At 34.2% G+C, this 27395-nt stretch overlaps 1 protein-coding gene across 11 annotated transcripts in view; it reads left to right on the plus strand.

Annotated features, from left to right (window-relative positions):
• LOC136805057 (kalirin-like) overlaps positions 1–27395 on the plus strand; it is an 88041-nt gene that overhangs the window by 21811 nt on the left and 38835 nt on the right. For 8 of the 11 annotated variants that reach the window (XM_067061602.1, XM_067061600.1, XM_067061596.1 and 5 more), the window contains 17 exons: positions 19–188; positions 617–739; positions 1058–1180; positions 2285–2476; positions 3190–3573; positions 12193–12315; positions 14426–14617; positions 14894–15739; positions 19811–20002; positions 20401–20638; positions 21016–21164; positions 21365–21449; positions 21896–22152; positions 25394–25530; positions 25834–25900; positions 26288–26394; positions 27034–27103. In XM_067061602.1, coding sequence (XP_066917703.1) covers positions 19–188; positions 617–739; positions 1058–1180; positions 2285–2476; positions 3190–3573; positions 12193–12315; positions 14426–14617; positions 14894–15739; positions 19811–20002; positions 20401–20638; positions 21016–21164; positions 21365–21449; positions 21896–22152; positions 25394–25530; positions 25834–25900; positions 26288–26394; positions 27034–27103 — 3455 coding nt within the window. Of the gene's footprint in view, positions 1–18; positions 189–616; positions 740–1057; positions 1181–2284; positions 2477–3189; positions 3574–10198; positions 10508–12192; positions 12316–14425; positions 14618–14893; positions 15740–19810; positions 20003–20400; positions 20639–21015; positions 21165–21364; positions 21450–21895; positions 22153–25393; positions 25531–25833; positions 25901–26287; positions 26395–27033; positions 27104–27395 lie in introns of those variants that run through there. The other 3 variants (XM_067061605.1, XM_067061606.1, XM_067061607.1) reach the window with 1 other exon arrangement.

The following is a 27395-nucleotide window of genomic DNA, read 5'->3' on the forward strand; positions in this document are numbered from 1 at the left end:
GTCTTCATTATATATCAGGTGTCCGAGAACAACTCCACCATCACCAACATGTCCGAAAATGGATCGTCAAGGCACCAATCGAATTGCTCGAAAACGAAGCTGAGAAAGTGATCACTATCATAAAGAACTCGTGTGATTGTCAGTCTGAAGATGATTTGAAGGATGAATACAAAAACTCCATGATTCAGGTTAGTTTTGGATAACGTTATCAGAAAATTCCTTCACTAAAGAGAATCAATTTGCATGAATTGACAAGAGTCTCATTTTTACCTGTCTGCGGCCAGAAGGGACACTTCAAGCTTCACGGTTCCAAGTATCTGGTCGACTTTTTTGGGATGTTTTAAAGTAGAGATAGTCTGTATTAAATTGAACTGGGTTCATTTAGAATTCAAATAAAAAAATTTCTTCACTTTTTTAATATTTGAGTAATTTTAGTTCAATTCTTTAACTGTTCGAGTAAAGAGAGGCCTGTTCAAAATCATAAAATTTCTGCGATAGGGCTTATGCTTAAAATTTGTTCTTAGTTTCTGAACCAAAGTCAAAACTCATCTTCTAATGGAATTGTTTTTATAAATCCTTTAATATCCCTAATATTCTTTATTCTTTCTCCACTCAGGTTCGTGGTATGATCGGTACGTTGAAAGAACAACGTCAACTATTAAAAGAGCTTTGGGTCAGCCGGAAAGGTCAACTGGAGCAGCGTTTTCAATTTAATGTCTTCAAACAGGACACTGAAAAGGTTAGTCAATTTTCTTCTTTTCCGGTTTAATGTTTGATAATTAGTATAATAATTAAAATGATGCGATATTCTATGTCAGAATGACATATGATCCAGACATCTGAACAGTGCCTTGTTAGTTGGGGACTAGGTTTCGGCGATTGAATTGGGTTACGAGAACTAAAATTTACTATACTCGAAGACATTTTAAAAAACCTACTATTTTGTCCAACTTAGACTTTATTTCCAACAATTTATTATTGATTTTTTCAAAAGATAGCTTATAAATACTTTTTTTACAAAACTTTTTTTACACTATAAATTCGATTGTGTTTTCAGATGCTTGAATGGATACAGGACAATCGTGACGAATTTTTATGCCATTTCACGGAGATCGGGGAAGACTTGGAATATGCAATGGAACTGAGAGAAGAACACAAACAGTTTGAAGAAAATTGCGGGGTAAGAGCTTCACTAAATAGCCAAGGTGGTTAGAATTTGGAACGGTTAAGAGGCCTTTGTGTAATACACTTTTTTCTTTTATAAGAACAATTTTATGAGAACAATGAGGCTCAAAATCGCCAAAAAATGAGAACAATTTAAGAACAATGATGAGCCTGAAATAACTCAATTTCAAGCAATTTAGGGATTAAGTAGTAAAAATTGGGTATAACGCCTAAAATACCTAAATTACACCCTCTAAGCAAGAACAGGATAAGAAAAAATAAGAATAGCTGAGCCTCAGCAAAATTTTACTGTTTATTAAAAAAAAAGTGATATTCATTTGTTTTTAGGAATATGCAGCGTAATACACTACTCAATGATCTTTTCTTTCGCAAGAGAAATATTTCATGAAATATTAGCTACTTTTAATAATGACCCATACAAAAATGGTATACTAATAAGCTACGCGCAATTTTACAGTCAATTTTGCGACGACAGAGAACTTTTTAGTGGACAACAATATGTACTGGGGTTTTATTGGTACCAGAAAATTATTTCATGCGAAAAATCATAGTTTGTTTTGATATTTCTGCTCCATTATTCGCTCAATAATTCACAGTGTGGTAGTCTCCATGATACCTCCTTACTGTATTAACCGAGAATATTTGTCTCCAGAAACTGAATAATTTTTTCATCCTTCGATTAATGTAATATTAAAATGATATCAAAATTTAATTTTTGGCAAATATAAAGATGCTAAAATCTGACGCCATCCCGTTTTCTACCACTATTAAATTTCACTTCGCGGAGTACTTTTCAAAATAAAAACTTGCAGTTCGATTTTATTAAAATTTTTTGTTTATCGACAATTCTGCCAAATTAACAAAGTCCTTAACATGATTTTCAAAATTTAGACCAATGGTGGTTTCTGACGCAACAGAGAAACGGTATCTTAAAGTATTTTAAAATCGGAATTACGATAAAGTTTTTGATGAAAACAGTTGTTCAACTTAAGTCAATGATGAAAAAGAGGTGTAAGTCGCCCCAGTAATGGTGACTTTCCAACCAAGGTTTGCAAAATTAAAAATTTTTGTAATTTTTGCTCACCTCCTTTTTCCACAGGATGTGCAAGTCAACATCGACCGGATCCTGAAAGTGGCCGAGCGGCTGAAAGATATGCAATTCTTCGACGTCGAGTTGATCGATCGATTATATATCAAATTGGAAAGCGAATGGAAGAAATTGTATTCAGCTGTTGAACGAAGAACTATCATGCTCGAAGCGTCCATCTCATTTCACAAGCATAGTCAGAAAGTACGCGATTTTGTTTTACTAATAGATATTCACATTCTATTAATTGCGAATTTCGTGAGTGAACAAGATTGAATTTCTATGGATAAATGATTTTTGAGGGGTTTTCTACCGTTTTGATAACAATTTGATGAGGTATAGGAGTACAAATACTGTTAACTCTCTCTAATTCGGACCTCTGTAATTCGAATCTCTCTTATTCGATCTAAAATATTGGTCTTTTCAGGCTGAAAAAAATATTCCCTATGATTCGAATCTTTCTCTAATTCGAAGAAATTTCACCGTTTCTTCAAAATCGAATAAGAGAGAGTCAACTGCAGTATAAATAAGTTCTTCTTGTATAGACAGAAACCCGCCATAAAATTATTTTAAATGTTTTAAAAGTTTTTAATTACCCTTCACATGCTAAAAGAACCAAATAACGGTTTTCTCTTTTGTTTTTCAATGAAATTGTTGAACCAGACCTCATTTTCACCCGTATGCTATGTTTTAATATAAACGCAAAATTTTCTTATTATAGGTTCTTCAACATGCCTGCCTCTTTATAGCATGCAAATAAAGTTTTTAACCTTTTATCCATAGTAGAAGTTGATTTATATTATCTCGGTGTCGTAATAACTAGAGTTTATTCGAATTAAGGGCAAAACCAAGTTCTGGTTGGAATTGAAATAAGCAATGTACAGTTAACTATTTTCATTTTCATTTCTTTTGCACAGTACATTGGACAAAATAAAGTCTGGATGGAAGAAATCATGTCATTGGAGAAACGAGCCATTGATTCTCAAAACGTAGTTGACGAACTTCTACAAAATCACGAGCATTTAAAACAAACAATGAAACAGTCTTACGAGTCGATCAGCTCTGAAGCCCAATCTCTCCTTAACGTCCTACAACGAGCGCCCGGTTCGGAGCCTCCAGATGCGAGAGAAGAGAAGGCGAAATCAAGGCTATCTGACTACACAGAGGCGGCATCACACGTCATGGACATGATCGTGGAATTATACGAACAAAATAAACAACTACAAATTGTGTGGGATAAACAGAAGATCAAAATCACACAGAAATTCAAATTATCACTCTTCGAAGTTGAAACGGTCAAGGTATGCTCATTTGTTCTATTCATATTGTTTTTCAAATTATAAGAGTATTAAGCTTTCCACTGAGCACAGTTTTTACCAAACGTGTCACTATAGTAGGTTGTAGTTTGACCCGGTTTTGTGGCTTCGTTGTGAGATTTTTCATAACCCCGAAAGCCATATTCTTTTTCTTTGCTCACTGCGCTGTTCTGAATAATGGTGAAATCAAACTTCTATCAAGTTCACGTCAATGGTCTTTTACCGAGCTGACGATTCGGAACAGTAAGGACAGTAATCTACTACTCTGAGCACGAAAGACTTACAGAGACCAGCTTAACCTTTACCTAACCTTCTCACATTCAAGCTAAACGATGCTAAAAACGACGAGGAAAGCAAAAAAAAGTTTTTTACTCTATTTCATAATGTTGTCTTTCTACTTGGCTTGTCAAAGCTTTGATTTGTATTGATTTTTTTGGTCATATTTTCCGAATGACATCTTGAGTAAGTTAGTTGATGGATTCTTTGGACTGGCACTAGCTTCGTGACGTTGAAAATGTTGTAAGGGGGAGGACTTGAGGCTAAACTAGTCCGATTTCGACTGGAAATGAATTCTCTCCGCTTCCATTCTTTTTGATTCGAAATCTTCCATTTTATCGCTTTATTATTCTGTTTCTTGCTGTTACTGGATGTTTTTGTTTTTTGTTTGGCACTGGATATTGGGGTTTGACTTTTAGTACTTTGAAGGATTTTTGCACTTTATAAAGTTTTTTGTTTGCCACTCGATATTTGGGGCTTGACTTTAGTACTTTGAAGGGATTTTTGCATTCTATAAAGTTTTGAATGCGGACTTTGCAAATTCTTTTCTTCCGACCCAAAGCCTGCAAACCAAAAGTATGACTATCACGTGCTAGTCAAGACTCAATGCTCTTCATCAAATCCAAGAGTTTGCAAATTATTTATTGGAATGTGTGCTAGATGTTCTTCTTATTTCAGAAAGTCGAGATAGAGGGTTGTCAACGCAATCATCTTCATTTGCAAACACTCAAGAAATTTCAAAATACCGTTTTGTCAATATAACGTCCAACTCGAGATTCAATTCCATTTAGTTTAGATATACACGTACTCAAAATCTAGCATTCTAGTATTCAGCCCTCAATCGAGCAAGACATTATTTTTCGAGACACAACCAGGAAAAGTTTCTTTATTTTTATGTATGCTAACTTTTCATTTACATTTAACAAAAGACGGATTCATTTTTGTTTATCCATCATGGGCATTCCGTTGAAGTATTATTTTTGATGCCATGGTTTCCTTATTTGAAGATTTAGTTTTCCGCTCACTATATTATCTTCTCTTTTCTTCGCGAGAGCCTCCTGACTTTCGAAATATTTATACGCTTCTGTTGTTTTTTTGATAACCTAATCATAATTTTTTTTGGAGAAGTTTTTGATGATTTTTTCATGTTGATTATATTTTACTTGATGGAAGAAACTAAGGTATCGAATTTGAAAAGCTCTTAACAATAGCACGACAGAACACAAACGGATGGTTTTAAATGTCGTTTTGATGGTTTTTCAATTCTTAATGATACTATACATTGTGTTGAAGAATCACGTGACAGAAATGGTGTAATCTGATTGGACAGTGTTTTTGAACATTTGGTACCATAATGGCCCAACCGGATGAGGAATTGGTATGTTGTGACTTTTTATCCATTTTCCGAGAATGTTCCCAGGTTTTTCCAGGTGCCTAAGCATTGCAGATAGAAATAATATTCTCTATTAATTTTTTTGAATAAGAACTCGAGAACTTTAGATGTTGGATCACAGGTTTTTTTCATCTCAAAATTATGTAAATTTGGAATGACTTACTCCCAACTGGACATGTCTGAAAGGTCTGTGTAAACGTGAAAGTCATTTGTATAACCCGCTAGACCCCTGCTGGATGTTTTGAAGGTTCTGAGTAAACCTGAAACTCATATACACGTTTTTTTTTATTAGAACGTCTTAATTTTAGCTGAGGCTGGATGTGCCTATTTTCTCATCAATTTTCAGCCTGAAATGTTCTTATTGACGTTCTTGAAATCGATTCGCTTAAAATCTAATAAAACCTTTGAATGTCGATATTGGGTTAAAAGAAATCTAAAGATTTTTAAGCGAATTTCGTCAAACTATTCGATTCTCAGGCTGGACATGTTCTTATAATGTTCTTAAATTTTTGCCAAATTTCAGCCTAAATGTTCTTACAAACTGGGTTCTAATAAAAAAAAACGTGTAATGGGGATATGACTTTACAGCCCCTGCTGGATTTTTGAAAGGTCTGGGTATTGAGGCTTGTTGTACCGGTTTATCCCAAGAGGAAATGAACGATAGATTGTTCAATTATTGAGAACGATTCTTGATGAACTCACAATACATCATTGTGTTTCATAAAAAAATGATTTGCAGGATTTTATAAGCATATCACTGTGTTTTTTATCAAATCTTCCTAGTTATTATTATACCAAGAAAGCAACGATACCAAATGAGTGGTTTACAAAGTGCTGTCAGCTATTGGTGAATATAAAACAACTATTAGGTGCTTTCCAGTCACTTTTTTGTCATTCATCCTTTGGAGGCTGTGGATAGCCTACTGAAATACCACTTTTCATTTATTTTGAAGAAGTTTGCCTTTTTATTGCATGTTCCTATAAAAGAACAAGAATCATTGAGAATCGGAGATTTATTATTTGTTCCGATGCTGATGAATGAACGTTGAAGGCATATCATTATTCATTACGTCAAAAAGTGCACCAATAGGCTGAAATCAAAACACTGAATCAACCATTCATTTCCAATGTTTCACAATCAAAATACGTTGAATAGGCCTCACACGAATTATTTAGTGCATCGTTTGAAAGGACTGTTTTGCATCTCATTCTATCGTCCCCCAATTTTGTTGTAAAAATGTTCTGCTTAATCGGGACCGATATTGTTGTATATGAGTTGAGATTTTCGTGTATCTTATCTTTATGGTGATGGTAAATTACTTGTATGCCTGGGTCGTTTTTTCATTGACGAATTATACGAAGTATTTTTGACATTTAGTCTGTATTAGTACACATTGTATTAAATCACATTGATTCTTTAGGAGTTTCATTTTTTCTTGTTTATGTGTATAAATTGTTCATTTTGGCAAGTGAACAACGTCCCCCAATTATGATTCGTTGAAGGCGTGCGAGATAAACAAGTAACGTTTTGAGTGCTGAGGTAGCTCTAGGATGTCAAGGTTTCTTTTAGCAATATTGATGAAGTTGAAATTCTTGAAAACCAAGGATTATTTATTTGATGTCGATGTCGATGTCGACTTCGTTGGTGTACGAGCGGTCTCCAACATTGAACTTTATTGCTAAATTCGAAATTCTAAGTAGCGACAGGGGTTTCAACTAGACAAAGTGTGATTTGACGACCCCTTCTGACGGAAAAGGTGGTCCATTTTGGATCTATAATAGTCCTAATTTGATCATTTTTAAGTTTTTCATGGAAACTTAAAGGAACTTGAGAACTTACTTACGCACGCGAAACTGTCCAATTAGAAGTTTGCTATAGTTTTTTTTTTGGACCAATTATTATTTTCGAGACTAGTAGAGTTAGAGTATGAATAATAAATTCTACAGACTTTTTGTTTGGTTGCTTTTTAAAGTTGTTACTTGTGTGACTTGAACCAAACTTACGTGGATGAAAGTCTAGAAGAGGCTAGAGTTTGTTTTTGGTGTATCTACCATTTCAGGTATTTGATTCTGAGGGCTGTAAGCATGTTTTTTACACGTTTTTTTACAAGAACATCCAACATTAAAAATTTTCTTAACATGTTCTTATTCTCACCATATTGTGAGTATTTTTGTCCATTTTTCTAAAAGAAATTGGGTGTTTTAGAGTCTGCAAAGCCTTAAAATGTTCTTAACTTGTTCTTATCATTTTGATAATCAGAGCCTCATGTTCTTATATAGTTTGTTCTTATAAAAAACGTGTAGGAGAAATTCAGGGACCTCGAAAATAGCGAGAGCTAAGAAAACAATCAAACCAATATTGTCTTCTTTTCCGGGGAAATGTCAAACTTATGGAAAACCTGAATGGTAATTTTGCATTAATTAGCATATTACAACCAATTATTGGGAACGTGTTGATGATTAATTTCAAACAAAGAACCAAACTTTCTGCTTTTTTTTTGCCAGGTGTTGACTGGGAAAAATAATTAAGATAAAATTTCCATCTTGTCTTGTCTGTCTTCCTCACTCTGTCTGACTGGTCCCTTTGCTGGTCCTGATGATTTAGAACTGAGCTGAAAGATACAGGTTTTTTTATAAGAACAAACTACATAAGAACTCAAGGCTTCGATAGCCTAAATCTAAAGAACAAGTTTTAAGAACATTTTAAGGCTTTGTGGACTCTAAAACGCCTGATTTCTTAGGAAAATGGTGAAAAATACTCACATTATGGTGAAAATAAGAACATGTTAAGAATATTTTTAGGCTTAAAACTCTAAAAGTTTAGAACAATCGAAGGCTTCAAGAAATTTTGGGTGCTCTTATAAAAAAAAGTTTATGTTGTAATGAAAATTTCTTTTTTGGTGGTTGCGTATGGTTGCCATTAGTTATTTAATACAGAGAACAAAAGAAGATTTATTTTTCTTGTAAGAACATCTCTATTTAGTAGTAGTATTATCTTGCGTGAGGTTTGAAGATTTAAAGCTTTTCCCGAAATGCGTTGTGACGAAAGTATTAAAAAATCTGTCTTTACTATATGAAGTGATGCTTACTCTACACTGAATTTGTGTTGGATGCATTTCTTGGATTTTAATCGATGTTCTTATAAAAGAACGATTCAAAACGCATAGAAACTCTTAAGCGTACGTGTGTGACGTCAAAAGTGCTTTTGTTTTTTAGTTTGGTTTGTTTACATTTTGCTGAAGAAGTGGAAAAAAAGAGCACAGAAAAATTTTCGTCAGGCTTTACTTCAAGTTGTTTTTGTTTTGGAGTTCTTAATGAAGTTGTGAATGAGGAAGATTTTGATGGATTTTAGTTGGAAAATAAATTTCTGTTGTCCCATTTTGGGTTGGATCTCCTTTTTCATTATTTTATATCATTTTTCATCATCTTCTTCATTGGTTCTGTCTATTTCAGTTTCGTATGTACTTGTACTACTTGTATTTTGATGATTTTGCTGTTCTCTTTCTCTTTCTTCTTCGATATAAATTTTCCTCCTTTTTTTCATGTAATCTACTTTCCCATTCAATTTTGTTTTTTCGTTCTTCTTTTTAAGGATGAATCATCTCACCAATGTTTTGATCGTTCAATTTTCTCGCTTCTCCCTCTCCATCTTCTTTTCCCTTCTTTTTTTCTTGTTTGAAACTTTGTAATTCTTTTTTCTGTTGCTGTAAACACTGTCATCGAATCAAACACTTTTCGTACAAAAGCATTGACGTATGCTGCTCATTTGGTTCTTGTATGATTGTATAGCTGTCGTTCAAAATCTCACTCTTCTAGTATCCTTTGTAATTACTTTTAGTCTTTTAATTCTTTCCTCTATAACTTCGGAAACAACAACTTTTGAAAATGTTATTCCAGTTCTGGTTGTTCACTTTTTGGTTTTTCTAGCTCAGCATGATATAGTACTGTGTGCTAATTTTGTGCTGAACAAGAGCTTTGAAGAATGAGAAATAATGAAACTTTTTGCTTTGTTTGCCACCTCGATGTTAGCTTGATCATTTTCATCTGTGTTGCAAAAAAATTCTTGTGTTGTGTGCGTTGTAGCTGCTTGCAAGTAGATTGGTGATGTTTTAGTTCTTGTGTATGGCCTGCCATAGGTCCTGTAGAGAAATGGAGAGAGACTGAGTTTAGTGGGGAGATCAATCAGTTAAGACCTGTTTTGTATAAAAGACAGGTGTATAGAATTATCATACTGATTTTCTTACACACAAAACACTCCTTTGTAGATGATTTCGAGAGAGATTTATAAGAGGTTTAGTTGAGTTAGTGAGGATTTATCAGAAAGGGGGAGAGCCCTTAACAAGATTTTGTTAGATATTCTGTTTGCATAAAAATGAAGAAAAAGATTTTTAAGATTTTTCTTGTGTTTAATAGAAAAATGTCTGCAGTAATAATTTTTTTGTGATTCTCGCTATAGAAAGTTTTGTGTGAAAGAAATCAAATAAAATGGAAGCTTTTATATAAAGTTTTTTAGATGAGAAATGGGAGGTTAAGAAGTTTCTTTTAAAATGTTTTGGGGGGCTTTCTTCTTCTTCAAAATTCCCCCCTCTTATGTGTTGTGCAAAAGTAAATATTACGTTTTTGGCGGAAAAACAAAAGATTTTATTGGAGATTGGAGGAGTTGTCGAAAATCTTGTCTGTAGTAAATTTGAGATGTTTTTACTTGGTATATTTATTGGAATTTGTTGTTGGATTTCAGTGTATTGGAATTGAAATCAATTCTATTTTCTCTCTGCTCCCTCCCCATGGAGCATACACAAAGTCTCTTACTGTAGTTAATAAAAATGATTGTTTTTAGTACAGAATAAAGTCTTCCTCCTCTAATGTATTTATCAGTTTCTCTTCTTTGATTATGTTTATCAACTGGCCTGATTGTGTGACTTTCTCTTCATTAAAACTTCACACTGATGTTTTAGATATGAACCGTTAAAAAAATTACATGCAAAAACATTATTTTTTACTTTATTGAAAAACAAACTTTATATACATGGAATATCAACTATAATCGAGGCATCATAGGAATGGACATTCAAATTGTTGGTAAAATTGTCATAGATTCCCCAACCATAATGCCATCTTAGAATAATAACAGACATTTTTAAATTTGGGCTTGACTGGTTGTTATTGTTATAAATTACCGTTAAAATGGCAAAAAATCCATATGCTGGTTCTGGTTTTGCAGATTTTTATATGCTGCCCTCTCCCGGAAAGGTTTGTATATCCAGTATTTTTTCATTGTAGTAAAGAGTTTTTTTCAAAGTCAATAATGTATCAAATATCAAATTTTGTGCATTTTGGTCCTAAGATTTGGAAGCCAAATTTCGCCAAATTTGAATCTATACATATAAATCAAACTCTTTGGCCGATATGTATTTGTCTTGAAATTGTTCAGTTGGTGCCTTTAATAGTTCTGAGGATACTTTTGTTGGGAAAATTGTAATTGAGAATGAGAAATCTTTTTAGTGATTTACTTAGTGATGAACAGGCAGGCCACTTGGTTTTTAAAGGTCTCTTGTTCATTTCTCACTTTCTATCTCTTCAATGATTATAATGATTGTATTGAGTGTGCTTTTGTATCCCATGAGATGCTATTTATTTTGTTCCACCCACCATTTCCAAATTAAATAGATGTTGTCATGGGGCAACTCTGCCTGTTCTTTTGTTTGGCTTCCATTTGATTTCATGGTGTTGACATTTTGTCTCTTATTTAGTTTTGCATGGAAATATACTCTAAAGCTAAGAAATAATATTATGCAAGTAAAAGCAAGCTCTCTTTCGCACTCTCTCATCAAGAGTTTAAAAGAAAAGTTTTAACGATTTAGCTTAATGAACTCTCTCTCGTAACGTCTACAATCGATAGAAATGAAAGTTTATAATCGAAAAGAAAACCTCTTAAAATAAAAACAGAAATTGATGAAAAGTTTTGTCCCTTCTGATTGAGTCATGTGTATTAAAATAGATTTAACACCACCATATTTGTAGTACTGTACTATTCTTTCTCAGCCTTTTTTTCCCTTTATTTTAATCACAAATGTTACAGTTTTCTTATTGAAAAAGTATACTGTACAAAATTTTTAGTTTGACTTCTTCGAAACAATATCACAATCCCAAGCAAATCTGTTCAATTATTCATTCACAAAATTGAGCATTGCTTTATTGAATTGATCAGAACCAAATCAAAGATTCATATCCTACATTCGTCAAGAGTATTCACATTATTTTTCAAATGCTTTTGCCTTGATTTCTCAAATCAATATAACCATCATTCCCCTGTTTCATTGAATATAAAGCAAGTCAAAGTTACCATGACCAAGACAAATTGAATAAGTCTGTGGGCTGAAAAGAAGTTTATTTTTGATCACTGTTTTTCACTGTTTCCTTCTGTCATCTTTCCGTGTATAGTTTCTGTGGTCGAAGCCATCTTCTTTAGCTGATAGTTGAGATTCTTTGGAAGAAGTTGTTTTTATTGCTGCAGGTCTTTTTGCATAGTTGTTTTTCTAACAGGTTATTCTATTGTATTCTAACCAACTAATTGTATTCTTTGAATTTTCAGTTTCCTGGAATCTCTTGTAATATTCCTGATACCTATCCTAATTTTTAAATGCTAATGACAGACCTGTAAGAGATAAATACACTGAAACTGAAAGTTTTGTAGAGCTTGCCTTAAACAATTCCCTTTGTTCAGTAACTATAAAATTAACAAAAGGCGTTTATGCTCTTTTGGTTCCAATCTAAGTGTTTCGTAATTCCAATCGTGACTTGTTTTAAGCTTCACTTCCAAAGTTTTGACTTTGGAATCACAACATTTTAATTTTCAGCTCAAGTTGTTACCTTTAAAAATTCCTCTCAGTGAAAACCCATTCCTAATCATTTTCTTTTTCTTTTTCTTTCAACAGATTTTGAAGAAGATCAAGGGCAGTGGTCACAGTTTTCTTTCTAAACATCCATGGGTTGGTGATTGCTTGGAGTTGGCCGAAGAAATTTTATCGGATCAAGATGATTTTGAAAAGAGCTTTCAGGTATGTCAATAGATGATTTGAGGATTGGATATAGCTTCGTTTAGATCTATTGGAACGAACAGCAGAGATTTCTAAGAGAGAAGAGTTGGAAAATGATGTTTCTGCAATCATTAATACTCTTCGAAGTCATGCATGAACTTCCTGGCCTAAATAGATCAACATCAAAATTTCCCATGTTATTATAACCACCTGACCATTTGAACACAAGTCAAAAAACACCTTTGCTTCGTGAGATTAGTGCTTAGCCCCATGATTCAGATGCCAGGGGGTATCAGTAGGGGTATATGCTAAGAGTAACATTTCTACTCTTATTTCTTCAAATTCCTAAAGAAAATTCTACTACTAAGTACTACCTAAAGACCATGTTCAGACGTTACGGTTCAGTATCGTTCCGAAACGAGAACGTTCCGAAACAATTGTGAACGTCAGAAAACGTTACAAAGCAAAACGAATTGAAACGGTTTCGCTCCAGTATTTTCATCGGAGTGGAACTGCTCCGTTTTCTTGCTCCGAAACATTCCGAAAGCAATATGAACACTCTCGATCCGTGACGGAAACCATACCGGAGCGATGCGAAACCGTAACGTCTAAACTGGTCTAAATACTACTCTAAACATTCCCAGTAGTCTCACGCTGAACTAAACATGAAAGGATCCCAATAAAAAGAATGTGAAATTTGAAGTCTACATTGCTCAACCTTGGACATTCTAAACAATGAATTTCAAAGTGTGCTCTACCAGCAGTGTTGTAATCATTCTTTATCCAATCGAATTACTTATTGCTTTCTTGTTTGCTCAAAGGGGAATGTAAAAAACTTTCTACACATGGCTTGAGTAGATCGAGAGCTTGCTAAAGTTATAAGAATACATTAGGAATACTGTTGTTGATATAACATAAAATACTGTATCTTAGGTTGATTCTTTAATTTTGCTCTTGCAGCGTCTATGATTATTACATTGAGCAAGTTCATTCCAAAACGTTGATTCAAAAAACTTAGTCTTATATGACAATGTAGCCCAAAAACCAGATACTTCCTCGTTTTAGCTTTATTTCAGTTCCTATAAAAAAGCTCTGAATTTCCAAAAAGTCTTAATATCTTTTTTTATTTATTTTGGTCTTTATTATTTTATTATTTCCAATTATTCCAACTTTTCAATCAAGAATAAGGGCTTATGAAGGGCTGCAAAATAGATTATGACTTAAAAATATAGTTTTTAATGTGGATAAAATCGAGATAAGATCATGAGACAGATTGTTTTAGGCTTGTTTAGGGGAGGGACGTGTGAATGGCACCTTATTTTCTCAAATGAGCAAGTAGAAATCAAGTCCTCTCTTGTTTTTCGGAAAAAAGTTTATTTTGGGTGGAGACTTTGAAGTAAATTTTTTATGATGGAAGTTGACTGCGATCTTACTTCCAAGGTAATTTGCTTTTGCGTTAACTTTAATGTCAATTTTATTTTGCCTCATAGTATCTCAAAAGATGTGAGATTCTTTTGTAATTAAAAGTAAAATTCCTTTTAAAATTATGAATCCAGATGAATCCGGGCATTTTAGTAAACTTAGCATAACCAACCTTCTAAAGTAGACATGGGAAGCTTTTCAGTTTATTTAGCAAAAGTTATCTCATTATGACATTATGATAACAATTTTGTGACTCAAGTCATAACTGAAAAATAATTTTACACAAAACACAGTCCAATTATTCGAAGCATCGGTAACATCTGAAAGACCTTAAATTAAGCTTAAAGATTAAGAGAATGACAAGAATTTCAAGAACGTTTATTAAATTTTTAGAGATGAAAGAAGATTTTTTCTTGACCTTGAAATCCTATCAAAAAGTTCATATTTGAGATGACTGAATGTCTCTACGTTTATAAATTGGTGATAACTGTTCTTGGCCAATTATCAAACAAATCTCATTCTGCAATATTTTTACACTCCTCCGTCGCTATATTTTTGCTTGTGGATGTATGTAAAAGTATAATGATTTATTATTGAGGGAAGAAATGCTCTGAGTCTGAATATTGTGACTGACCCGGATCTGTCTTTATCTGCTTGGAACTTTCCAATCATCTCATAATATTGTAAACCATTTTGTTTTGGTTCCCAGGAGACGTATGTCAAGTCGAAAAAATTGATCGAAAGTGCAGCGCAACTAGCGGAATCGAAGGAGTGCGACCCGCAAGACATCAAAGCTAAGGCTTCATTCCTGGAAAGCGAAGTGAAGAATTTTACAGCCAAATTAAAGAAGAGACGGGAACTACTGAAGATGGCTGTCAACTTTTACAAAAACTCTCAAAAGGTATGCGCAGTATTATGTCTATTACTTTATGTTGCCCTCATTTATTTCTACTTTCTCAACAAATATCCCCTAAAAATTTTATCCTTGAAGCACTTTGACTTTGAAAACCAAAAAGACTTCCTTCAGTAAAATTCGTCATCATTTTGACTTTACTCTATTGTTGAAATGCTCATTTAACTTTTATCTTTTTAATGGCTGCAATTTATTCTGCTGAATTCTTAAAGCTTTCCTCTGTGAAGAGCTTGATTTTACCAAATACAAACCCTTTTTCCATAGTTGGCAAAAGCGACAGACAAGCTGAAAGAGGAAGTCAATCTCGAAGGAGCAGAACCGCAAAATTTCGATGAACATTTAGAAAAACATCGAAACGATTGCGAATCAACGTTAGAGAAAATTCTCGCCACGGTGCATGATGGACAAATATTAAGTTCTCAACTTTTACAAGAGGGCAAAGTACCTGAGAAAGATAGCAGGACTTCTTTCTTTTCACACGGCTCGCATTCAGTGGAACATTCGAGACAAGCGGTCGAATCGCACTTGAAGGAATTGAACCAAAACCGGCAGCAACTCGAAAAGTTATGGCGTGGACGTCAAAAGAAATTAGACTACTGGGTCAAAGTGAAGCATTATGAGCGTGATACGAACACTTTATATCTCGACGTAAGCAAGTGGAATAGTTCTTGGCAAAAGAAAGAACTTTCTGCTGACGTCAACAAAGCCGTGAATCTGGTGAAGCGCTTTGAAGACGAATATAAAGATTTAGCTGAACGGTTCACCGCTTTGATTGAAGAAGGCAAACAGTTGGAAGAGCTCCTAAACACTTCAGGGGTAGAAGTCCTGATCACTCTCAAAGATGCAAAAGTTGATAGCAGACAACACATCGCTCATATTATTAAACAATCTGGGTCCGAGTTTTCCGTTGTGAAGAAAATCCATCATAGCCTGAAAGTCAAATACGATTTCTCCATCAAACAAAGGAAACTTGAGGCTGACGCGAAGAAAGTTTCAGGTTGGATTCGGCACGGGGAATCGATTTTACAAGCATCACAAGAAGCAGGCTTTTCAATGTTCGAAGCTGAAGCACTATTGAGAGAATACGAACGCTTCCATAACGCCATAGAGGTAATTTTTCTTTAAGTTCTTTCTTTTATATGAACCTTTGGTACTCAAATGACCCAAGAGGAGACTTTGAACAGTTGAAAATTATCGAATCAAACGGTTCCATTTTTCAAAAAAATAGGTCTCGTAATAATTCAACCAGTATGGAGAATCCCTCTTTGTATCGTCGATAAAAGGTGTGGTAAGTCGTAAGCATGTTTTAAGGAAGTTAATGGCTAAACTACCTGCAGTTCGAGGGTGGCAACGCGCTGATTTATTTTTCACTCAAGATCTAGATCAAAGAAAAACTAATCATCATCATGGCCTTCGAATACACAAGGAGAAGGATTCTAAGGATTTTATTTTTCCCTCTTCGGCAATTGTCCCTTCTTTGTGGTTAAACTGAAACACATTGATGAAAGTTTTTGCGACTGAAAGGAATTTGAATAAGTAATGAATGTTTTTGAAGAATTATTTTTCCTGGTTGCTCCATCCATCAAAAAATGTTTTTGCGGAAAGCTTATCAAGGTCTTCTATGTATGAACAGCTTTATTGTTTTTTTTCTTGTTGATTTTTGTTGGTTGTTGATCTTGAATAGTTTTCGTTCAGCTGGCACACAACATTCTTTCAACGTCAATCTAATGTTCACAACGTCCATTTAACTTTAGATGAACGTTGAAACAACGTTGTGTGCCAGCTGGGCGGGTCTTTCGTATCTTTGGGTTTCCGTTTTGAGAGATTTCATTGCACTGGGTAGTAACTGCTGCACGTACAATAGTAGATGCTAAGTTTCCAAGACGCGCTCTAATTCTTGTTGAACTTCTCTTGTACATTAAGAAAATGTCTGATTGTTTTTCCTTATGTTATTTTTGTTGAATAAGTATAGCTTGACAGGTTGGTGTAGAGTCTAACGCTAATGATTTTATGGAGAAAGTTAGTAACAATGCTCTGTTTCACTCGAAAGTTTGTTTTGAAACAAAATATAATTTCGTGTTAAACTTGTTAAATCTAACATGGTTCACTTTCAATGAATGTTCGTTCCTGTTCGGCTCAACTCGCTACAACGACTGAGCTGTCTCAAAGAGTTTCTTAGTTGTGAAGCCTCTTGATGAAGGGAAAATTTTGATTTATTCTCCAGAATTTCAAAAGACTACGAAAAGAGTTTGATTTTTTTAATTGCTGGAGTAGAATGTGAAATTGTTCCATTTTTGAGCAAGTTTCAATAAATTTACGATCGATATATGGAACTTTCTCCGGTTTTCTTCCCGCGATTTTTATTATGGATACGTGTAGTAGTATAGTGGAATGTCTTCGTTTGGAAACTCAAAGGGAAAGTTTAGTTATGAGACCTATCTCAATTTACGACAATGATGATGATGGGTTTGCGATGGATTACGAGACCAGTGAAGAGGTAATGTATTGCCACTTAATTAAAAAGTTTTTATAGTAGCGTTAACAAAAGTATTCGAAGGAGAACCTTTGGAATCATCAATCAAGTAACTATATTGAAGAGAGTTATCTAGTTAAAGGTTGTCTCCTTTTCGAGGACGTTTTTCAAAAATGCAGAACATGGGTTGTGAGAAAAGTGTAGGTTTGAATGAATTTTGACGGCAAGACAAGGAAAAAACGTAAAATATTTTACGCTGGGATGATTTAACTTTGGTGCTATAATCACACAGTGTGATTACCCATATATAAGTTGATCTGTGGAACTCAACATGATGTAATTTCATTGGTATTTGTAATCTATTGGCAAATTTGATTAATTTTGATAAATTCAAAACCGCACTTTGATTGATCGGATAGTGTGCAAAAGACACGAAAAGCCAATCTTTGTACCTTGATAAAAGAGATGCATAATGATTTATGTATACCTGCGTTGAAAAACCTTATGTAAAGTTTTGTTGCAATTACTACTACAACGATACCTCAAAGTGGGTGTACATTTTCTTTTATGCTGGTTTTCAAAATTGTCTATTAAACATACCCTGCTTGTGAAAATACAGTGTTTTTTAATTCGATTTTCGAGATACACTGACTTTCAATATCATCGAATAATGGAGCGTATCGAATAGTAGAACGTTGAATTAGAGAGTGTCAACTGTATGTGAGTGAGTGGAGTCCTCAAGCTTGACACGGAATGAAAACCATGTTGACACTTTGTTTAAGTATTTGTTATTGTTTCTTTCGTTTGAGGTAACTGTCGTGAGACAGCCTTCATGATCGTTTCAATGAGTTTGGTTTGTTCATTTAGTAGAAATTCTGATACTGTTTATGTTGACCAATATTCACGAGAGTGTGTCTGAAACGTATTTGAGTTTGGTGGAAAAAATTATTTCAGCTTTTACTTTGTTTTCATGGTGAACTTAATATTGAAATTCCGATTTAAGTTCTTTTTAAAGATTTCTACACGATATTTTAAACCTAAAGGACTGATAGATTAGAAAAATTACAATAAAAATATTGTCGGATAGATGGATAAGAAGCTGACTAGATACAATGAAATACTTTATCGGCACTTTGACGTCCGTCTTTATTGGCGTTCTTTTGTAGGCTGCTGGCATCCACTAACGGATTCGAGCTCCTTGCACTACCAGCGATTTTGTAGAGGTCTGTGATTCAGACTATTTTGTGGCTGGGTAACCCTGCGGGTGAATTAAAGTACCGGCGTTGAAAGGGTCGACAAGTTGCCCTACATTACCGTTTCTTGTAGATATCGTTATGTTTTGTACTCGTGTCTTCGGTCGATTCGCTTCTCCTTTGCGACTTCCCGTGCGGTCCTAGCTTGCAATGTCCGGCATATATTTTTTCCTTTACAGAGACATTAAATACTAAAATTGAAATATACGATGCCATTTTTTTCTTTCCACTGTATAACAGTATTAAAGTTCCATTTACATCTCATTGGCTGCTTGATGAGATAATCCACTTTTGATTTATTCCACTCATGCTGTTTGTCTAGCAGTGAAAAGTTGTTTTGACGTACCGGGTTTTTGAACGAAAAATAATCTCAAACCATCTTATTTTTCGATTATAAGAAACTTTGAGGAGTTTGCCCAAAGACCGTTTACTGTTGAGGTAATACAACATTCCCAACGGAACAAGGTCTCCAATCTCATTTGAGAATTGCAAACACTCTTGATAAAGTATAGAGCTGGTTGTTAAATCACATACGCTGTTAACAAGACCATTTTGGCTTTAGCTTTTCCAAATTGTTCTAAAGAATCTCTGTAAGAAATTTTTTGTACCCTTTTTATTCTTTTAAAAATATGCTTTGTTGTTGCTACAAGATGATCGGATCGTCTTTTCACATCTCATAATTTCTGTTATGAATTTCTTTTTTGTTTTATTGCTGGTCAATGGAAAATTCATTTTGTGGTCTCAATGTTGTTGAATCGTGCAAACATTTTCTCCATGTCGTTTCTGCTGACCTTCTAATATTCTCAAATTTTGGGCACACTAATTGAAAGATATTTCCATCTAGTGATGGGTGTTTTTTTCATGTTTTTTGAAACCTGGGTTATTTATTGATTTGGAATAACTTTTGAACTGTTTGGTTTTTGAATTTTGGTTTCAATTTTTCCCCTATTTTTAGTGGTTGATTCTTGAGGAATTCAAATTTTATTTTTCCTAGTTTCAAAGTTAATATAGAAAATTTTTTAACAACAACGAGCACAACTCTAAACTCTAATCATACCTTTATTTGAATGGGATTTCGATATGAAATATTCATCAGCCTGAAGCATCAATAACATGCTAATGAAATGGTAAAACAATCAATCGATTTTCAGACGTTGTTGACCTGTTGACTGGTTTTTTCATTGCTCCAAATCATGCCCTGTCATATGATAGAAAAATTGCGTTTCCAGGAAGGCACTGCACTTTAAATCAGTTTCAATCTAACGTTTTCGTTAGTAAAAGATGTCGATACTAATTTGATAAATGGAAGGCTGGATCGGAATTTGACTTGGGTTAATTTGATGTCCATAAGTTTAAATACAAAGTTCATAGAAATCTTAATTATAGATGATTTTAAGCCTCTGGGTAAACCTGATCTTATCAAAAATTATTCAAAACTTTCACTTCCGTTTTCAGACAACACGACTCGGTGTTCTGGACATTAAAACCAATGCAGAAAAACTGAAAGCCGATGGTCACCAAGACTACATCACCATCATGAACATCTCTGAGAATGTGGATAGTAAATGGAAAACATTGATGCAACATGCTGAAGAACGAAGAGCTGTTGTTTTCTCATCTTACAATTTCTATCGGGCTGCAGAACAGGTAAGTACCTTATCGGCCTTTTTTATGATGATGCTACGGTCCATGGTACTTACATATAGTTCTTATTTGGCTACTTTCTTTAGTTCTTTGACATCTTGTCAAAAAGTCTACTCACTGATTTCTAACTACTTGGCTAGATAGGGCTTTCCATATAAAAGTAAGCGTGTCCAGTTTTAGAGCCAGCTAGTCCGTCATCTTGTTTTCATTTCTCGTCGTCAACAGCACGATTCGAATGTTTCGAAATTCGAACGGTAAATCAGAAAACGACATGATGGAGTAGTCGACTCCAAAACTGGACACACTTCCACGGGAAATATGTGAGCAGTTAACCTATCTTATGTGTGACAGAATATTGATATGTCTGTGGGTCTAATCTGGACTACTTCTTCTTTTCTTAGATCGGTAAACTATTGGAGAAGTTTAGTAAAGATTGTCGATCGGAAGAAGATCCTTGTGCTGTGTTCAGCAGTTACGAGTTACGTTTCCGACGCGAAAAGATCGAAGCTTTGATGAAACAATCGGAACCGGAACGCAAAGCTGTCGAAGACGGTTGTTTGAAAGTGAAAGATTCTTCACAGGAATTCTTGAAACATGTGTTACCCTCAAGTGATGGAAACCAAACCCCCGTTATCGAAGGTATACTCAATTTTATCTTGTTGGACATTTTTTAGTTTTAAACTTGTAGCTTTGGTGCGAGGGCATTGTCCTCTCAAAACCGAATGGCATTTTACTAATAAGGAAATCGACCATAAACACTACAAAATCCGTGTAGAGGTCAATTTTTAAGCTCTCAGGATCACTTCTTTATGGGCTTTTAATCAACTTCATTCGAGGGCTTTTTCTTCAATATTTCAAAATAGGAAACAGTACAGTAAGAATTTTTTAGAAATCTTGATAGACCTTTTTACTCCCCAACGCATACCAAATCACACAATTTAAAACATATCGCAGTAAAAATGTGTCTATCTTTGTTTACGATGGATGTATTATTTTACCCTCTTCCCACACAATAGGTACGGTCGGCCGTTTGGAGATCACAGTGCAGGATTTGGTAGAGCAAGTGACCAGCCAAGAAGCATTTGTATTGAAACAGATTCAATTGAGAAAAAATGTGTTGGCCAACTGTGCTGAGTTCGTCACTTTCGAAGAAGAAGTGACGCAGGTATTTAATGTTTGATCATTACAGTCGCTTGTCCTACGACATTGAATATCAGTTTAGCTTTCTATCACAATTTTCCTGAAAAAATATAATGTATTGCAGTTACTATTTATTTGATGTGACTTCGTCGTCTGTCTATGGTAATCAACTGACTCTTAAACCTTATTTAGTCTCAACTAATGATAATTTTTTCTTTTCCACAGACATTGAGCATCATTCAAGAACAAGGTACCGTTCTCAGTGAAGGTTTCAATAGTTTACAAAATGAAGCGGAAGAAACACAAACAGGTCAGTATTCTGTTACATTATTCAATTCATGATCGTTTTCGACGGAAACACCCCTGGTTTTCACTAGTATTTGGCAAATTTAAGCTAGAGAAAAGTTGTCCAAAATTTGAGACTACTGGCAAAAACCAGACTGTTTCCGTAGAAAACGCTCCTCTAGCTTTCCAATGTCATCTTTGCTTACATGCAACATCATCACTTTCTTCGTCAGATTGACAGCACAAACTTTTTATCTTTTAGGAGTTTAGCTTTTTCCCTAATAATGAGTTTTTGGTATGTTTTTCTACCGTGACGAAGACGGTTAGCTTCGGATTTGTCTAAAACCTAATCAACTGAGGACGACATCTTCGATTTTGCGGCTCAGAACTCTGGGTTATCCCAAATCACTTCAGTCACTCTGCTGTCTTCAGAAGTGCAAAAACATAAACTCGCTAATATTGTTTCTTCAGTTGAAGGCGAAGACCAGCAAAAGACACATCTGGAGAAAGAAGAAGAATATCGAACGATGTTCATCCAGATTCGTGATGGCGTCAAGAAGCTGCTCAAACAAGCATCCGACCACATCTCCAGGATACATTACCATCGAGTTGCAATCAGTGAGTTGGCAACCTCCATTGATAAGAGATACAAAGACTTGGAGCAAGTCATGAAGCAATATCGCGAGTCACTGGAAAAGAAGTTGGAAACTACATTGCCTGCTTACGAGGTATGTTTTTCTTCCTTAAGCAAGTATTACTACGCCCATACCGAATGCGAAAGAATGGTTCTAGTGAGCAATTATCAAATTATTGCACTCTTGGAAGTCCAATCTTATTCACCCTCGATGTGTCTCATTCAGTGCATTTTAAGTTCAATAAAATTTTCAAATTTTTTTGCAATAATAAGCAATACCAATACAATTTGATAAGATCTTGGTATTTTAAAACTGTCAATTTGAAAACTTCCAAGAAATGAAGTAAAGAAAAAGATGCAAAATGAAAGTATTTTGTTTTGAACGTACTGTAGGTTAAGTTTTATATTTCTGATTACATGTGTTTGCGAAAGTTGATTGAGCTCAAGGGTGGAGCTTACAATTGGAATAATTTTTGAGTCGATTTTAGAAAAACATATAAAAACACTCTGAAAATTAGATTTAAAAGATTACGTCATAAACATTTACAGAATTTCCCAAGATAACTGAGCCAAACAAAGATGTATCGCTCAGACTATTTCCTGAGAAAATATTTCAACTCTAGGATCTTTACGATAGTTTTGTATCGAAAAATAATGATTGCAATCAAGTTACAAAAAAGTGTAAACGGTTTAAGAATGACCTTTACTAATACTTAAAGGTCAAATCAATTTTCTCTCAAAACGTCGACATTATGTTTGGACAAAATACACGGATATTTTCTACTATAAACTTTTTTATTTCGTTTGTAAAAAAAATTGAGTGGATATATATGGAGGGATGGATAAACTGCTATGATTGTCTTCTATTTTTGCTTGGGCTGTTGCAATTCTGTTTCAGTTTCACAGACTTTCAAATACATTTTGCTCGTGTTTCCAACACACTCAAACCTATTTCTTCGTTCTTGTTCTACTTTCTATCACTTCCCACTTTTGCTTTCTTCCCTCCAAAATAATAGAAGGAAACGTAATTTTTCATTCAGCGAAAAGTTCTTAGTATAAAAAGTTCATGAGTACATCAGCATTTTGTTAAAGTAACAGTTGATTGGATTACCGAGACGTTGTAAATGCGTGGTTGGCGATATTTCTATCTTCTGATGATGGATTTTATCTACATCATTTTCAACATATTCCTTGTTGTTGTTGCTGTTGTTTACTGTTTATCCTCTTTTCTGTAAAGTTGCGCGAGTATTGTATAATTGTTGTCAAATTTATTCTCTGAGGTTGCTGGTAACATTTTGGTGTTGTTTTTTGGTTTATGTTTCTATCCCTTTTGGAATTTCGGTTTGTTGACCCCGCAACTAGAAGGCTGGATAGATCGTATTCCAATTTCACAAAATCATAGACTAATGTAGGTTTTTGTTTATGAACATCATACAATCTGACTTGATTGAGGCTTTTTCTGGTAATTTGACGACTTTTTGGCGTAGCAAATGAAATGGTACCGCCACCGGGGCGCCTCACTGTGTCTGTTGACAACATTCCCTTTCGAACCACGTTACTGCTTCAAAATGCTTTTGATTGAAAATTAATTTCTGGTTGGCGTTCTCGGAAATTAATTTGATTTTTTGATTGACATTAATTTCCAAAATGCTGGCAGAATGAGGTGGACAATTGCTTAATCATTATGTTGTCGTAGAGTCTTTTTCATCGTTTAAAAGGAAGTCGCGTTGCGTCACTCATTCCAGCGTTTTTCACAAACAAAGATCTTCAATTTTAATTGGTCGCATCGATCATAAAATGTTTAATTAAAAGAAGTATCTGATTAACTTTTTTTATAACAATCTACTTCATGTGTTTTTCTTTCTTAATCTTTTGGTAATTAAAATGGAAAATCAAGTATGATCTTTGATGTCTCTGTGTTCGTGGAGTTTGCTTTGAAAATCTTATTTCCTTTGTTAAGCTGTGGGAAACACTGTTTGTTTATTTTTATGGATGTAGTAAAAGAACAATAATATATTGGCTCGTTTTTCCTTTTGCTTTAGTTTGGTCGAGTTTTATTTTGCTAAAATTCTGGCATTTCTACCATATTTTATCACAACATAATAATTTTTGCCCATCATTATCGCTTCTATTGTTTTTCGTGGATTTCGATTTAACATCTCATTCCGTCATGTAATAATCTTTTGGTTTGACTTTGTTTATTTCCACCAAATTTACACCATTTTCATCAAAAATATAAATAGAAAAAATTGGATTTGAATAATGCAAATAGAATAATTTGAAATTTGAAATTGGGAATTTTGAATTGGAAATATTAAACTGATGCGAAGGTTATTTTCATGGTCAATGCATTCTATGGCAATATTGGAAGAGATTCTGACCAGTCCAAGTGTTAGAGCCTACTATGACTCCTTTCCAGAGATTTTCAAAGCACACGTGACTAGTTTCAAATTTGTAAGTTGCATCCAGTTCAACATTTTACTTTTAGTTGGGTCCTATAAGGTGATCCTGGATTCTCAAGAACGGACTAAATAGAAGGGCTATTGGGTATTTTTTGTGTCATTTGTTTTTCGTCATTCTTTATTCAAAATTCATGTGAAAAGTACTTGACACCATCGCTTTCTTTCTTTTTTTTTGGTAATAAAATATCCGCGGGTCTTAGAGTGGAAAAAAATCGATTAACATAAAGTTAAAAACAGAATCAATTCGAACTAAAACAATATCAGGAAGGTTTTAGAAAAACATTTGATAGCAGTATCGATCTTCAGCTCATAGTAAAATTCGTATGAATAAAATCACCTCACTTCATTCATATTAAGGATCTTTATATAGGAAGTTCCAGACAGCTGGTCCTAAATTTAAATCCCAGCATGCCTTTGACATTTAAGCATTCATGTAATTCTGCTGTAAAGAGATCTTCACTGAAAACATTCTGAATCAAATAACGTGACAATGAATGGTCTCCTCTCTGAGATTTTCCTGACATTCTAATACCCAAATGAATAAAAACTGATTTTTTCGGCGAAGAACAAAAACAACACTTTCATCTTTTTGGGGAGGATATGCGAAAGCATTATTAAAATTTGAAATATTTATTATCTTCAAAAAATGGTCTATTTGGAATTGATGCTTCATAATATTTGACTTCATTTGAAAACTGAACTTTAAAACGACAGAAAGATACATCGTTTTCCATATTATAAAATAAACTCATAAACTTTAAGTGCACTATGTATAACGAATCATCGACATCTATAATCTGTACCTCATCATGTGCTGTCCAATTGCGTCCGAAATTATACCAACCGTTTGTATACCATTTCTTTTGTCCGAAGGATGAAGAAGAGTGGCCATCGCTGTCCGTGTTTGAGCTGACCAACACTGATCTTAAAGTTGCCAGAAGGGACGTTTCGCATGATAGTGGCATTCACGAGATCTCTGAAGAAAAACGAAGAAGCGTCAAGAGAATCGAGTTAGTATTTCTTGCATTCAGAACCCAAATTCTTTAGATCTTTCAAAATCGTTTTTTCTTATTTACATACGAATGATATTTTTATCTACTAATTGTGTCAGCATTATTAGCTAGTCTATTTGAAACGAAATCCAAAGCATTTACATGGATTAACCTTAACCTAGAATTGATATATGCATCTTTTGGCTATTCCAGTGAATATCTGGTTCTCAGCAATCCACTCCAACTATAGATTAAGGCGATTGGTTTATATTTTAACTTTGGATTTTAGCTAAATCTAAATCATATTTAACTCGTTTCCAGGTTCATCATTAAAGAATTGATTCAAACCGAAAGAGCATACGTCGATGACATGAAGTGCTGTATTGATGTAAGAAGCTTTACTTTTCTCGATCTTTATTTTCCGATGTCTTCTTTGAATCTGTTTGAATATTCAGGGGGAGTTAAGTCTCAAAAAGGCTGCCAATTAATACTTTCTCGTAATGTTCTGTACACCGAACCAAAGTGTATTTAAACCCTTAATAATAGAAGATAACTTGTCTAATTTCGCCATAGCAACAATATTTATGAATAAAACCTTTCGAGTAAAAGATGTTTAGTAAAATCGCTCTAACTACTTTGCAGACCAGGTAGTTGCTATGACGGAATTAGACAAGGTATGTCGGCATTACACGAAGCTACGGTAAGAATCTCAATCTTGCCTGGTTTTAAAAACATGAACATTTCAAGACGGGATTTTCATTTGTTATTCTTTTAGAATTTCTTGACACCAATGTACAGCAGTCCAGATTTGCCAAACGCCTTGAGAGGTGCTTCAGATATCATCTTTGGAAACATCGAACACATCCACGAATTTCATAGCAAGTATGTGACTGTTTTTGATTGGTTAATTTGTCTTTTGTCATAGTTTGTTGCTAAAGCTTGCTCTAAATCTCCCCATTTCACGTTGAATGTAGAATATTTGCAAGCCAAAAACCCGAAAGAATTTCTATTCTCAATAAGGGTTATGGTAGGCTAAACAAGTCTCGACTAGAGTTAGAGAAAGAATAATGATGATTTTGTGAAAAGACACTCACTTGAAGGGATAAGATATTTTTATTTCTTTATCACTGCGTAGATTATACTACATCTAATAAGAGAAACCAATTAAGATTACCTGCTTATCTCAGAAACAGGTCTTTTCGCGAAATTCCGAGATTGAGACATGTATGTGACCAATTTTGTTATTTTTTGTCACATCTGGGTATTTTCGTGGTTACAAATTCAAGTATCTTAGAATATTGTTTTGTTTGAGGTGTTTGCAAAAATAAAGAGAACCTGGTGGTCTCGTTTATTAACATCAGAAGTTCGTGTTTCTATCTGAGTTTTTAGGTGTTTAAAGTGACAGGCTTTTTAAAAATTTGATATGATTTCATCTTTTGATTTTAATACAACATGCCACTGTGTTCTGCATTTAGTATTTTTTTTTTCAGCGACATTTAATTGGCTTTTTTCCTTTTCCAGGGTATTCTTGCGTGAACTTGTAAAATATGAAAAATGTCCTGAAAATGTTGGAAATTGTTTTATCGAATGGGTAAGGAAATCTTTTTCTATTTTTCTCATTGAACTTAGTTTTAAATCTAAGAAGATCGTGTTTTCTATCTACATTGTACATTCATCAATTTCAGTCAATTTGCCTAAGTGTAAAAAACACTCCATATATAGTAGGGAAATGCTACAAATTGAGCTTAACATTGGGTACTATAATTTCGGAAAGATAACTTTTGACAAATTGTAAATTAAAAAGATCTACAGTATTGTTAGACCGGTTTAGAGAGGACCTACATGGGTATGAAACCCTGTTCTTTATAATAATAATAACAACA

This window comes from Clytia hemisphaerica, unplaced genomic scaffold (genome assembly GCF_902728285.1).
Source record: "Clytia hemisphaerica strain Z4C2 unplaced genomic scaffold, Clytia hemisphaerica genome assembly, whole genome shotgun sequence".
Classification (NCBI taxonomy): Eukaryota; Metazoa; Cnidaria; class Hydrozoa; order Leptothecata; family Clytiidae; genus Clytia; species Clytia hemisphaerica.